General features: G+C 38.9%; 1 protein-coding gene across 1 annotated transcript; it reads right to left on the bottom strand.

Moving 5' to 3' along the window:
- Positions 1-63: 63 nt before the first annotated feature.
- usp39 (ubiquitin specific peptidase 39) lies at positions 64-16,460 on the bottom strand. Its single transcript, XM_079815780.1, has 13 exons — positions 16,217-16,460; positions 15,854-15,932; positions 15,675-15,769; positions 12,319-12,455; positions 12,007-12,159; positions 10,689-10,914; positions 7,869-7,943; positions 7,702-7,769; positions 6,596-6,784; positions 5,309-5,451; positions 5,061-5,196; positions 4,879-4,965; positions 64-1,051 (listed from the first exon to the last, which is right to left on the bottom strand). Exons 1-13 carry the CDS (start codon positions 16,266-16,268, stop codon positions 998-1,000), a joined length of 1,494 nt encoding a protein of 497 aa, XP_079671906.1. The 5' UTR covers positions 16,269-16,460; the 3' UTR covers positions 64-997.

The following is a 16,460-nucleotide window of genomic DNA, read 5'->3' as shown; positions in this document are numbered from 1 at the left end:
TTTGGTCTAGCTTCCTATTCACAATATTTGTTTTCTAAAGAGCCGAATGAAATACACTGTATATCGTTTTGAAAACTTTAATAAAAAGGTCTCTTGAACTGCCAAACTAAAAATAATTTTTAAAATCACAGAGAAACAGAAATGCGTCACGTTCACCTTACAGATTTCTTAGCATCCTTACATGAAATGAAACATCAGGATTTAAAGGGACAGTACATCCAAAAAATGAAAATTAATTTGCTCACCCTCGTTCCATCCCCGATGTATATGACTATTTTCAGATAAACACAAAAAAGGTTTTCAAGAAAATAATCCATCTCTGTGAGTCCATATAATGCCATTGAATAGCTAAAGCTCTTGACGGTTGAAAAACCACACACAGTGATCATGATGGTGATCCATACGACCCCAGTGGATGAATCAATGTCTTCTAAAGTCAAAAGAGAGGGGTGTGTGTGTGTGTGTGTGTAAGAAAACTGCTAATATTTTTGACTTTTTAATGATAAATCAATGCTGTTGAGGGATCACAACATCCCTCTCAAGAACGCTCGTATGACAGTAAATTGGAAGCATTGATTTATAGCTAAAGTTAAATATTAGTATTTTTCTTACACACATCTATTGTTTGGCTTCAGAAGACATTGACTCATCCACTGGGGTCGTGTGGATCACAGTCACGATTGCCGTGTATGGTTTTTCCAAGAATCAAACAAGCTTCAGCCATTCAATGCCATTACATTGACTCTGAGAGAGGAATTTTATGCCTAAATACTTGCGTTTATATGAAGAAAGAAAGTCATATACATCTGGAATAGCATGTGGGTGAGAAAATGAGAGAATTTAGATTTTTTGGGTGAACTATCCCTTTAAGGTCAGTTTCTTCTTTTATTGTAACTTCACTCATCTCATCATTCTTGCGCTTGGTGTGTTGCATTCAGGCCTGAACAGGAACGATGCATTTCCTTTACATCTCGCCAATGCTGTGTTTTTGGGCATCCTATGCCCCTGTATGGCTTTCTGCTCCATCATCTTTATCTTGTCTCTTCCAAATCTGCAAAAGAAGAATTGTGTGAAATAAGGCTAGGTGGTGATGCCTCAAAAGCAACATTTACATGATTTATAATAGAGATCTGCAAGATATGACCTTTTGGATTGCAACGACCACAATATCCATCATCTTATGTAATGCTAATATATGATTTAATAATAATACAAATCCACAAAAGTACTTGAATTTCAGTCAACGCTTCCTCAAACATATTTGAAAAGACCTGTGCATTCTTCATTAGGGGCTTTTGCACCGTGTAGTTCTAGGAACTCTGAAGTGACGTAAGCCACGCTTGTTGTTGTGACTTGTTATTTTGACGGTGCTGAGAACACCAGAGCCAGAGCACACAATACTCCCATTCTCTGACTTCATACATTTATGATCTGTTTAACAGTCCTGTCTAATGCGTTTTACGATACCGGTAGCCAACGATAGCCAAACCGATTTGGCTTTTACGATAGCCAAACCGATACTTTTAAAATGGTATCGGTGCCTAAACCGATACTTTAAAAAAAAAAGAGCCACAAAATGACCACAATAGTGCTGTATGACAGGTGTTTCGGTTTTATTTAGTTTTTTCTTTTTTATTCAAAATATTCACAAACTTGTTAACTATGTCATGAACTATCTGATATTCTGATTTTCAAATATGTGTGAGTGAATGTGTGTTAGTTGATCTATACTGCACGATGGGCGGCGCCATGTTAGTTTGCACATTTACAACACGCATTTTGCGAGACTAAGATCAATTTACATGAAAGTGAGTGACCGCTGAACTGGGAGAAGAATAGAGTAAACTATATAATGTGCAGGAATCGACATTAACGCTTGTCTGCTTGTCTGGGACAAGGTGATTTTTTGAAGGGGCAAGTGAAAGAATTTTACTTGCCTGACCGGACAATTATCCTGATTAAAACGTCAAAAAATAACTAGAGAATCACCAAAATGCAAGAATGATTCTGCATTCATTTAGTGTAAGTGGTGATCGATAGTGGATAATATATACTGTAATGTATAATAAACTGACAGTAACAAGGTTGAGGCTCGCGCAGCCTCTAGAGGAAATATCACAACAAATGAGCGCCGCTCATACAAAGAAACTTCGTTAACATGCATGGTTAAAATTACAAATTGTGGAGTTTTTATATTTATAACATATGATAGCCTACAGTTAAGCAACATCACATGACCAAGAGTGCTGTTTTACTGAATACCATCACGATTGAACATGACACTGATTTCATATGACAGTTCCATAAACGATTAATTAATATTAAGTCACTTACATTTTAGACGCAATATTGACTGTTTTTGTCCGATTTCAGCAGTAAAATAATACAAAGATCACAGCAGAACCATAACACATCTCACAGCATCAGTGTGTTACTGAATGATTCGGAAAGAAGAAAGTTGAAGCATAGCCTATATTTGGTTTATGATTATGGAAGATTATGGGAAAAAATGCCTTTATAAAAGGTAAAAATATCAGAAATATGCAGATTTAAATATGTCAAAGCTGATTGAACACTTGTGAGAATATTGCTTCAGAATAAATTATATTTACAAAAAACAAAAAACAAAAAAACACTCGGACAAGTGAGTGACAGATTTACTTGTCCGAAGGACAAGCACATGAACCGGCTTAATGTCGAGTGTATCTGATATGAATAAAGCACGTAGTCAAATTATAACTGTCTGAAAGGATTGCTATTGTCGCTTCCATAGACATCAGTACTTCTGAGCATTTAAATGTCTGAAACCTAAAATAAACATATTGTGATATACGACGAGCGCTGTCTGTCTCTGGCTTGACGCCAGCCAAAGCGCGAAAGCTCGTTTGAATTTAAGTGCCACTGAAATCTGCATTCTGATCTGGTTACATAGGTTTCAGTACCCAACCCTAGTTATTAGATAGAGCTGTTATAAAAAGAAAGTAGACCGTAGATGAAAAAGTAGGGCTGTACGATTAATCGAAAAATAACTGAAACCGACATTCAGAACCTCTAACCGACATATTTTTCCCATGTCGGTAATTTCGGTTCACGTGACTCCGCCCCGTCAGTCACATCAAGTGCAGTTTGCAGGCACACAGAGAGATGCAGGAGCAGTTATCTGTGTTTATAGATGCTCAGAATCACTATAGCAACTGCACGTTTTACACAGTTTATATACAGGTCAGGTAATTGCTGTTCTTATAGCCTACGCGTTGTGACACACACACACACACACACACACACACACACACACACACACACACACACACACACACACACACACACACACACACACACACACACACACACACACACACACACACACACACACACACACACGGTGCGCGCAAGCCCCGAAGTCAGATCGCTTTCACTTTCGTGCTCATAAAGTTTGTCAAGTAAATGCGTTTAAAGGCTTGCCAGTTTCAACATTTAAAGCGATTGAGCACTATTCAAAAACAACAATACGGACAATGTATCCGTTCAGGGCTCAGCTTTTTTTCTGTGACACAGAGAGCCGAGCCCTGTCGCGTCTCTGACAACACGCGCGCGCCCTGAAGGCAGACCTCTTTCACCTGCGTCCTCACAAAGCTTTGTCATTTGTATGTGGTTTAAGCCCTGCCAGTTTTCGACCACCAGATGTGTATTATGTTGAACTAATGCCTGATATATTGTGACAAACGAGCACTCAGATCTAGCTTGCACATCACATGAAGATCTCGCGCAGAGGAGCGCAGAAACGCAGTGTCAACACTGTCCTGTGACTAAAGTAAAGTCACTAAAATAGCTTAGAAACTCAACCGTTATAAAACATATTTTAATACCTTTTGAAGTACAAACCACAGCTTCATAATGAATAGAGACGGTATGAGTAATTCACACACTATCACTCTCTTATTGATGCATTCAGATGAATGTAATGTAGGCCTACTGTGCTAATTTATCTGTATCTGATGTACAACAAACAGAAATCTGCCCCATAGACAATAACTGCTGAAAGTGAACCGTTTCCTTCAAGTATTTTAAAATCACAAAGAAATAAACTTTTTCATTAGAAAAAAAAATCCACCTTTTAATAGTAGAAAATATTTACAGTACAAACCTTATCAGTGAACTTTCTCAAAAACCTTATGAGGGCAAAAAGGTAATGAGGTATGAGGTAAAATGGTCAATTAATCGAGGTTTTTATTTTTGGTCAAATCGTTACAGCCCTATGAAAAAGTATTAGCGTTTGCTGTGTGGTTGATGCTCAATGTCGCTAGCTGAGCAGAAATACATAATCATGTTTCGATTGGTCCCCTCAAAGTCGCGTTGGATTTTCTCTTTAGCGCAAAAGTTGAGAGGTCCATCTATCACCGTTTCCCATGTTCATAGAGTTAGTTCGTGGAGTAAATATATAGGCTATAATCTGTGTGTGTACACGGCTTTTTAAAAATGGCGGGTGCTGGTGTTTCTCATGCATTCGGCCAATCAGCATACACTTACGTCACTGGTAGTTCCTATTGTGTTGTGTCAGACCCTACTCTGAAGTAGGAGCTAATTTAGTTCAACCAAAAGGCGTTTCTAGAAATAAAATAATTTTTCCAAAATTTTTGCTTTAACAAGCTGTATTGAACTCCTGAAACAAACTCCACTTGGCCTGATTTAGTTCGAAATGACGTCACTAGTTTGTTCTTCAATTTAGCTTGAAGTACATCATGGCATTAAAATGGAATCTAAATAAAGTGTAATACAATTTCCATGTAATATCTACTTGCTAAAACGTCACGCTCAGTCACGTTTTAATCCAAATCAACTTTATTGTCGAACGACAGAGGAAAGGAATAAGTTGCAAACCTGTATGTAGGCCTCAGAGAGTGTGATCATCTGTGGAAGGATATCAATCACCTGCAGGTCCTGAAGCTCGTACCACTTCCCTGTGCCCTGTCAAACATTAGAAAGCAGATGTATTATACAAAACATCCCCATAACAAAGCTGGTGTGTTTTGAATGGGATAAAGTGATGTTGACACACTCACATGATGCAGAACATGAATTCTATAGGAACCCTCAGTGGGTTTTCCATCATGAACAACATTGGCCACCAGGTCGTAGGTGGTGACCTTCTCAGTAACCTGCGCCTCTTCCGTGAGGTACTCGCGCAAATCCACATTCCTGTTGTGTATGAGTGTTTTCACAAGAACATTTCAAAATACATTCAAAGAGAATACAGAAATGTCTAAAAGAGTGTAAACCTCATTTATCCTGAGCAACGGCGGTCACATACGTGATAGGGAAGTTGACGATTGTTGGGTTCTTTTCCACAAAGAAGTTGTTCTTTGTGAATCGTTTGATGCAGAAGATGAGGTATGGGGGAAGTTTGGTGAGCTGGAACTTTTTCAGAAAGTTCTCTTTGTAGGTCTTGTACTCCTGTGACAAAAACGTCAAAAGTTAATTAGCAGCATATTCAATATCAGGGGTTTTCCCTCTCAGCCTGACCATTAAAGGGTCATGAAACCCTAAACCAAATTTTCTGAGATTTTAACAGAGTTATGAGTGTTGAGCATCATGGAAGACAATGTTACCATCCATTCATTTTGATTGTTGGAGAAAACTAGTTAATTTCAAAAGAGATGAGATGAAATATGGATCGGGCTTCCATTTTGTATATTATATTTTATTCATTTTATATTTCCTTTTACTGAAACACTAGAGAATCAATATGAATTTTGCCTGTACTGTTGTCTGTACCTCTCACTGAGAGGAAGCACATGTTATCAGTATGTTTTGGGAAACTTTCTGGTCAGAACTAGAGTCAGCCAACTTCAACCTTGGAGAGACTGTGTATCTGCATATGTCCGCAGTATTCTGTGTTACAGATCAGTATTGGAGGTGGATTACACGGTGTATATTGCATAATTTTTTTTATATTTGTTGGTTGTTTTCCCACGAAAATATCATTAAAAACATTTAGAAAAAGCCAAAAGGCTCTTCTGTTGTTATTTTTTTATAATTATTAAAGTATTTATTAATGTTTTGATTAAGATTTAGTGATTCATTTGCTTTTATCATATTTACTTTTTTGTTTTCTTTTAAATATTAATTTTTTTTAGCTTTGATTGTTTTTTTTAGTCAGTTTTAGAAATTTTAGCTCTTCAACTTAAAATATAAATATTCAACGGAAAACCACCCCAAAAAGGTGTAAATTATATTTTTCATTTATTTCAGATTTAAGGAAAATTATTTTGGTAACACTTTACTTAAAGCCTTTATGTACAAAGCATTATAAAAGATGCTCATAATGTATTATAAGTAATTGTAAACAAAGTTAAAATTCTTTATGAATTTATGAATTTATTCCTTGTTACATCTGAAATTGGTTGTTTGTCATGCGTTTCAATGCATTATACTTTCTAAAGGTGTAACAGTGAATAGATAAGTATTATAATATATTATAACTGAGGTTACAATTATTAATGAGTCCATACAAAGCACATACATGGTTTCATGAAGATTAACAAATTACAAAACAATAAATAATTCAGAATCTGAAGGGGGAAAAGTAAATGCACACCTTCTCAGTGTTTCCATTGAACTTGCCCAGGATGTTGAAGAGAGGAACCTGAGGGATGATGAGCTGCTCCTTCTCATCTTTGTAGAGTGGTGCGGTGGGCAGGTCAAGGGTCAGGTACAGGAAGGTGGACTCGGACATCTCCTCCTGGTACTCCTCCTTAAGGAGAAGGGCTTCTTTCTCTTCAGGAGGCTGGGAGAAAACAAGGATGGAAAATTAAGAAACCATTCAAAAATAAACCATTTATCTAATCTGACATTGCAAATTAAGCATTTTCTGTCCTCTTTCTAAAGGACACCAGCACAAGTGTCATTGTTCACAACAATCCCATGACCATATTCTCATGTATCCATAATAATCGTAATAATCGCTCAGTGTTTCAACCACGGAAAGAATGAAATATTAAAAGCTTGTAAACAATGTCACGTAGCATCACATTTAGCTCAGAGGTCATTCAGTGTCCACAGCTGTGAGTTCACTAGAGAAATAAACTCTCACTAAATAGAAGCACTAGCCTTTATTAATTCTACTTAACCTGCTACTGATGTCTGGATTATGTTTTAAAACTGTCATGAAAATGACAGTCACTGTGTATAAATTATATTTCAACAACGAATTGGAGAAAAAAATATTTTATTATTAGATTTGGAAGTTAATGCAAAAACTGCCTTATGTGAAGTTTACATGTTTGCATACAATACGTTATTTGAATGTTGATTATTATATCTAAAAAATAAATAGCAACTGAATTTAGAGTAATAGTTTGGGCTCTGTTGTTAACCTTTATATTATAGTAATGTGCAAGCAAGGGCTCCGTATATAGTTTACAGCATTATCTTTAAGACACTTTTAGTTATAATTGAATTAATTTAAGGACAGACACAATTTTTTTCAGTAAACCACAGTTTAATAAAAATAAATAAAAAGCAATTTTGTAAAACTGCTGTACCAAACCTCGACTTGAAAACCGAGGTACGTTTCGAACCGTTAGTTTTGTGTACCGTTACACCCCTAATCCGTAAATAATACAGAAAGGCCTTCAAAACTGTTTAAATGGTTTAGCAAGCACACATCATATTACAGTAAGAAACTGTCCAGCAGACACCTACCAAATCTGGATGGGGAAGCTTCTTTGAGAAGATTCGCATGGACCCCTGAAACACCTTGGTGAGTATGGCTGCAGAAGAGAAAAACGATTTCACCCTGTACTTATGAAGATTGAGATTGAAGACTGAGAACAACTAGCACAATCAGAACCACACAAAACAAAACTCACATGATTTCTTCTTTGTCCCACCAAGAGCACCATGCAATGCATTCAGGAACCAGGACAGAAAGTCAACAGCGTCCCCTAGAGGGCAAAAAGCACAACACTGCTTTAAAAAGTTATGACAATGACAGGCTGCTGTTTGAGAAAAATACTACTATACTAACTTTAGATATACAAAGAATGCACACTTGTACAAATTATGTATGGGAGAAAGAGCAACACGCAATATGGCGGAATACGCCCCCGCCTTCTAAATAAAAGACCCAATCGCTGATTGATAAAGTCATTGCATCACTGCCATTAGAAGCTCTGGTTGCTATAAAAACGGTCCTTGTTCTGAGATCTAGGACTGCACATGCGCATCTAGCCTGAAAATTTTGCATTTCTAACGCTATGAGCACAAGAAACAACATTTATGGGACAGTTCATGTCAGAATTTGTTGCTAATTTAAAATTGTATTCATTTATAGTGGTTCTCAAACTTTTTAGAGTGTCGTACCCCCTGAGGCATTTACCATACTTCTGTGTACCCCCTCTATACCACTTAAGCCTTGTTTATACTTTGGCCCGGCTCCGCAGCGCGATCCTCCGCTGACTGCGTGCGCTCCTCCTCAAACGGACGAGGCGTTCATACTTGACACACTCGCCGTTGTGCTATTCTTTGAAACGACAGAGGGCGACTCGGAGTAATTGTTCTATAAACCATCAGGAAAAAACATCGAGAAGAAGTGGGCTAATGTAGGCTACACAGGTGATGATATTTATTTAGTACACTTCACCCAAAACTACACTACAAAAGAATTGTGTAAAACGCAGTAAACCTTTATTACTTGTGAACAAAAAAATATATGCACACATGTATACAACTAAATTAACGATCTCTTAAATATTTCCTAATTTCACTAAACATTTTCATTTAGTTCCATGATTTTTTTTTAATTAAAGGGTTAGTTCACCCAAAAATGAAAATTCTGTCATTAATTACTTACCCTCATGTCGTTCGACACCCGTCAGACCTCCGTTCATCTTCAGAACACAAATGAAGATATTTTAGTTGAAATCTGATGGCTCTGAAAGGCCTCCATTGGCACAATGCACGGTTCACTCTCAAGACCCTTAAAAGGTACTAAAGACGTCGTTACAAAGTCCATCTCACTACAGTGGTTCTACAATAACTTTATGAAGAGGCGAGAATAGTTTTTGTGCGCATTGAATCAGTTATGCGTTATGAATCAGTGAGTCGAATCATGATTCGGATCGCGTGTCAAACCGCCAAACTGCTGAAATTTGGCGATCCAAACTGCTGAATCGACTCACTGATTCATAACGCTTTGAAGCTTCATGATGCCGTGTTTTGAAATCGTCATCACTATACAAGTCGTTATTTAGGGTTTTTTTGCGCACAAAAACTATTCTCGCCGATTCATAAAGTTATTTTAGAACCACTGTAGTGAGATGGACTTAATAACGACGTCTTTAGTACCTTTTAAGGGTCTTGAGAGTGAACCGTGCATTGTGCCAATGGAGGCCTTTCAGAGCCATCAGATTTCAACTAAAATATCTTCATTTGTGTTCCGAAGATGAACGGAGGTCTGACGGGTGTCGAACGACATGAGGGTAAGTAATTAATGACAGAATTTTCATTTTTGGGTGAACTAACCCTTTAAACATGGATCTTTATTAAACAGGCTTATTTCTGCTTTTGTAGGCTCATTTTGTAAATAGAAGCAACTAATTTGTATGTGCAAACTGTATGCCAGTGTGATGAGACGTCATGCTCGGCTAGATTCGCCTTGAACTCGTTCATCTTAGGATGCGGAGTCGCGCGCGCTGTTACAAAAAATGCGCTGCACACCGCCAGGCAAAATGGGCTCTTGCGCACCCAACGCGCCAGGTTTCACCAAGTCAAATTTAAGACTTGAAGACCATTATGAATTAAATTTAAGTCCTATAAAAGGAAATGCAGTCACAAAATTACTTAAATTGAACAAATCGATAAACTTGCCCTTCCCCATAGCTTAATCCCACCAGGATTTCGCTACTTTTTTTGTTATTTTTGAGATCAAAATGACTGAATTTGTGGTGGTGATTTCCAGAAATTTGCATTTTTTTCATTCTTAAAATACCACATTTGCCATGTTTTATGTTAGATGCACAATAGTCACACATGACAATACATAAATCTTGTTTTTTTTGGTTACGAATAATGCAGGATCGAAATGCATGTTGATTTTTTGTTGTGTTTAGTAATTGCAGAAACATCAATAAAATCCGTTTTATGCGTCTGTGGTACAATTTGAAAGAGACTCCAATAACACAAAAGCTGATTGGCTGCAATATAAGCTGCAAGTTGGTCTCATTTGTAGTCGTAATACAGGGAATTATATTTGGACTAGCGAAAGAAAGAACTTCAACACCCCTGGAATACAAAATAAAATGCACACACACACGCGCGCGCTTGCACGCACAAGCACTGCAGGAGCATTTAAATGAGCAATGTAGCATTACATGGACGTAGGAAAATTAAGACCCGTTTAAAATTATTTGAGACCTAGAACAGAATACTTAAGCAAATTTAAGACTTTTTAAGGCCTAAAATATAGATTTTGAAATTCTAGACTTTTTTAGACCCCGCGGAAACCCTGTAGTTAATCTACTGCAGTATTTCCTCCCTCAATCAGTAGAAAATGTGGTTCACACACTCTCATGCATAGGGGAACAAAATACCCGTCATATACCGCAAAACCGGTATAATTTAAATTTTTTGTCATACCGCCCAGCACTAGTATGCAGTACATCAGTATTCATGAGGGTGTGGTGATATACCTTGCTTTGTGATCTGAAAGTTCTTTTTACTGCATAACACCACAGCCTGCAACATTTCATGCGGCGACACGTGGGCTTTGAAGTTCCTCGGGTTCCACAGTTTACGCATGAGCTCCCCAAAACGCTGCACCAACAGAAACATGATGTCACCCGGCGGTCGACGAATTCCTCGATAGTTGTCCTCCTCGAGGAAGTAGTTCCGCAAAGGGGGCACATTTGACAGCGCCTTAGGAAAAAACAAGTGGTGACATAGTATACATTTGATAAATTTACCATGTATTTGAATTTCATTAGGGCTGCCACTAATGACTATTTTTATATATATTAATCTATTGACTAATTAATCGATTAATCTATCGACTAATTTATTACAATACTTTTCAACAATTTTACTTAAAAACATTTCATTCAACGTTGGCCTTCAGTAGTGTCCTATAAAAAAGTATAAATGTAAACAAGCCCTTGACAAAATGTAAAACTAAAAGAGAAAAAATTTAAAAAGGTACAAATTTGTAAACAAACATAACGAAAGAAGAGAATATCAGCAAATACTTTTTTTATAGAATAGTGTTGTCACGATACCAAAATTGTGACTTCGATACGATACCAGACTAAAATACCTCAATAACGATACCATGGCAAAAAACTGTAAAAGTAATTGAATAATATGACAGAACTTTCTATTCATTGTTTTGTCATTGTTTTTGGATTAAAAAACCCTAAAAACTCACTTGGCCGGCATGTTCCTGCCCTGCCCTGCTTCACACAGAATATGAGGTCCGGCCCTTTAAGAACTGCACGGACCAAATTAATTGTAACACCCGATTTCTCATTCAACTCTGTATACATTCACTAAAGACATATCCGACTGCGTTTACCACAATACTCGCCCAGGTTGTGCATTTTTACATATTTTACCATTCAAACCCAATAATCCGGGAAACTGGCGTCCAGATCTGTCTTAGTGAAATGCGTGTGCGTGGCTTGTGCACGCCGCACTTTTCTTTTGCTTTCTTTTTCCTGAGCTGCGCATATATATTTGACTGTTCTGCTTCCATTGTTTAGTGAGCTCACACACGTCCTCACTCCTGCTGTCGCACATCGACGCAAATTAAGAAATACTGCTCTAATTAGAGTGCCTAATACAATTTCATATCATCCCCAATTTACCCAGTCGACTAAAAATATTGACGTCGACTAATTAACAGCGTCGACGCAGTCGATTGTATCGACCAATCGCGACAGGCCTAAATTGCATGTAAAATTTCCATTCATTTGGATTACAGTTAACAAACGTATAAACTTGTGCATATATTACCTGCAAAACCACATTAGCATAGTCATTGGCCTTGATATTATTAAGACCCACAATTCCAGGCAAATATGTTGTGCCATCGTAGGCTCTGTACAGCTTTCCCTGCTTATCCAAACCGGAGATGTGCTGTTTGGTGAATGTGGGTTTCAGCACATACTGCAACAAAGAAATGAAGCAGAACCGAATCAGAGAGGGTTAAACAATCACGGTACAAGAATAACATGACAATACTATAATTACACTTCAGAAAGATGGTAGAATAAAATAGCAACGATATACTGACAATCAACTGATTGCGAGAAACCCGCATCTCACCGTGATGTCCTCTAATGAGGAGTCAATGATCTCGTAATTGTCTGGCAGGCAGTAGAACTTTAACGTGTGGAGATTCAGGAACACGTGGTGTGTGAACTGAACGCTGTGGATGTACGCATGAGACTTCTGACCTCGACCTGACAGGAACAAAATAAGACAAAATATAAGACAAAACAGTGCGCTTCAAATCTACACTGTAGACACATTCAAGTCACTCTGATTATTTAGCTCATGCAAGCATTTCCATCTAGAGAAAGCTCGTTTCTGCCACAGAAAAAAAACAAAAAGGTAATTGCGACTTTCTCTCAATTCCTCGCAATTGTTTATATCTAAATAGAGTTTCCATCCCGCAATTATGATAAATAAATTAAAAATTGCTGCCTGTAAACTGACAATCGTGAGAAAAAGACAAAATTGTGAAATAAAGTCACAATTAAAGGGTTACTACTTCAGTTATTTAGCATTAAGCTTTGTATCAGAAGAAACTCGGTAGTATATTGGAATTATGGTACTTTCCCCCCCATATCCCCTGAGACGAGAGAATTATGCATTTTATTTCTGGAAAAAATCCTCCGATGACGCAAATATCGTCATTTTGCGTCGTCTGAGGATTTTTGGCCAGAGGCTAGAGACTACAAGAGCTAGTTCTGCATGTTTTCAACCCGCCCACAGGGGAGGGATCTCACTCACAGAATGTAAATGTACACGGCCACTCAGCTCGGGCATTCATAACGGAGTGTTACAGAGCAAAGTGAGTGTTTCAAATTTTCAATGAATTCCTATGAAAGTTTAGCTTCCATATGCGATCTGAGAACGCCAGACTGGACACACGCTGTGAATGACAGTCACACTTACCTCAGCTCTGCTCAGCTCTTCGCTCTCATTCTCGTGTTACGCATCACGCTTGAGCTTCAGCAAGAACCAATGAGGTTCATTCTCGTGTTACGCATCACGCTTGAGCTTCAGCAAGAACCAATGAGGTTCATTCTCGTGTTACGCATCACGCTTGAGCTTCAGCAAGAACCAATGAGGTTCATTATCGTGTTACGCATCACGCTTGAGCTTCAGCAAGAACCAATGAGGTTCATTCTCGTGTTACGCATCACGCTTGAGCTTCAGCAAGAACCAATGAGGTTCATTCTCGTGTTACGCATCACGCTTGAGCTTCAGCAAGAACCAATGAGGTTCATTCTCGTGTTACGCATCACGCTTGAGCTTCAGCAAGAACCAATGAGGTTCATTCTCGTGTTACGCATCACGCTTGAGCTTCAGCAAGAACCAATGAGGTTCATTCTCGTGTTACGCATCACGCTTGAGCTTCAGCAAGAACCAATGAGGTTCATTCTCGTGTTACGCATCACGTTTGAGCTTCAGCAAGAACCAATGAGGTTCATTCTCGTGTTACGCATCACGCTTGAGCTTCAGCAAGAACCAATGAGGTTCATTCTAGTGTTACGCATCACGTTTGAGCTTCCGCAAGAACCAATGAGGTTCATTCTCGTGTTACGCATCACGCTTGAGCTTCAGCAAGAACCAATGAGGTTCATTCTAGTGTTACGCATCACGTTTGAGCTTCAGCAAGAACCAATGAGGTTCATTCTAGTGTTACGCATCACGCTTGAGCTTCAGCAAGAACCAATGAGGTTCATTCTCTTGTTACGCATCACGTTTGAGCTTCCGCAAGAACCAATGAGGTTCATTCTCGTGTTACGCATCACATTTGAGCTTCCGCAAGAACCAATGAGGTTAATTCTCGTGTTACGCATCACGCTTGAGCTTCAGCAAGAACCAATGAGGTTCATTCTCGTGTTACGCATCACGCTTGAGCTTCAGCAAGAACCAATGAGGTTCATTCTCGTGTTACGCATCACGTTTGAGCTTCAGCAAGAACCAATGAGGTTCATTCTCGTGTTACGCATCACATTTGAGCTTCCGCAAGAACCAATGAGGTTCATTCTAGTGTTACGCATCACGCTTGAGCTTCAGCAAGAACCAATGAGGTTCATTCTAGTGTTACGCATCACGTTTGAGCTTCAGCAAGAACCAATGAGGTTCATTCTAGTGTTAGGCATCACGCTTGAGCTTCAGCAAGAACCAATGAGGTTCATTCTCGTGTTACGCAGCACGTTAGAGCTTCCGCAAGAACCAATGAGGTTCATTCTCGTGTTACGCATCACGTTTGGGCTTCCGCAAGAACCAATGAGGTTCATTCTCGTGTTACGCAGCACGTTTGAGCTTCAGCAAGAACCAATGAGGTTCATTCTCGTGTTACGCATCACGTTTGGGCTTCCGCAAGAACCAATGAGGTTCATTCTCGTGTTACGCATCACGTTTGGGCTTCCGCAAGAACCAATGAGGTTAATTCTCGTGTTACGCATCACGTTTGAGCTTCCGCAAGAACCAATGAGGTTCATTCTCGTGTTACGCATCACGTTTGAGCTTCCGCAAGAACCAATGAGGTTCATTCTCGTGTTACGCATCACGCTTGAGCTTCAGCAAGAACCAATGAGGTTCATTCTCGTGTTACGCATCACGTTTGAGCTTCCGCAAGAACCAATGAGGTTCATTCTCGTGTTACGCATCACGTTTGAGCTTCCGCAAGAACCAATGAGGTTCATTCTCGTGTTACGCATCACGTTTGAGCTTCCGCAAGAACCAATGAGGTTCATTCTCGTGTTACGCATCACGCTTGAGCTTCAGCAAGAACCAATGAGGTTCATTCTCGTGTTACGCATCACGTTTGAGCTTCCGCAAGAACCAATGAGGTTCATTCTCGTGTTACGCATCACGCTTGAGCTTCAGCAAGAACCAATGAGGTTCATTCTAGTGTTACGCATCACGCTTGAGCTTCCGCAAGAACCAATGAGGTTCATTCTAGTGTTACACATCACGTTTGAGCTTCCGCAAGAACCAATGAGGTTCATTCTCGTGTTACACATCACGTTTGAGCTTCCGCAAGAACCAATGAGGTTCATTCTCGTGTTAAGCATCACGTTTGGGCTTCAGCAAGAACCAATGAGGTTCATTCTCATGTTAAGCATCACGTTTGGGCTTCAGCAAGAACCAATGAGGTTCATTCTCGTGTTACGCATCTCGTTTGTGCAATCGTGTCTCTTCATAAAAAATTGACTAAATCGCTTGATTCATATGGATTAGTTTTAGGATCCCTATGAACTTTTTGAAGCGTCAGTGGTAGTCGTGTAGCTGTCAATGGAAGGACAGAAATCTCAGATTTCATAAAAAAATATCTTCATTTGGGTTCCGAAGAGTAACAAAAGTCTTATGGGTTTGGAACGACAGGAGGGTGAGTAATTTATTTTGGTGTGAACTAACCCTTTAATATCTGTCAAACATACCTTGGAAATATTTCCCACAGATCAGACAGGCATAGACGTTAATGTGTGAAAGAGTGATTGAACAAAGCTTCTCGAAGTCGAAATCCAAAACACTCCTAATGAAAACAAAACAGTGAGTGTTATAGCAGAAGAGCAACAAAGGGTTACAATAACAGACATCATTATTCATATTAACGAACCTATTGATGGTGTCCAGATATGGACAATGTCGGCTTCTGCGATCTTCCACATGACCACGGCCGACTTTAACACGCACCTCTGGAAATTAAGCAAAGACCACATATGAAAATCATGTTGTTTTCAGGTCCACGTTAATATTAAAATCCACATGCAGATCTCTATAACGGGAGATTTCTCCGAAAAAATCAGAGCAGATATTATCATCAGTGTTACACAGTTGAGAGAACATAAACATACAATCTCCTGAAGATAAATCGCTAGTTTAGCGAATAACAGTTAACGTATGTTAGCATATACGTTAAAAATACGTTACGGCCTCCAGATTTGAAACCAATTCAAGCTAATAAACGCTCCAGATTTACCTTCATCTTCGTCTTCATCGACGTCCCTCTCCCTTTTCACGCCTGCGATCATTTTACGTTTAATAACAAATCAAATTCAAGTCAACACACTGTTGAATGAACACTCTCCAAACGCCTACAACGAGTGTTACAAATATCCCGCGTCCACTTCCGCTCTAAAATTGGGTGGCCGAGAGAACATTAACTCGGAGTCGATGCGAAAACAAACACAGGATTGGTCTTGTGCAAAAGGCTCAAGTGATGT

This window comes from Gobio gobio (assembly GCF_949357685.1).
Source record: "Gobio gobio genome assembly, chromosome: 4".
Lineage (NCBI taxonomy): Eukaryota > Metazoa > Chordata > Actinopteri > Cypriniformes > Gobionidae > Gobio > Gobio gobio.
The sequence above is the reverse complement of the archived record's forward strand: the minus strand, read 5'-3'. Positions and strand labels throughout refer to the sequence as shown.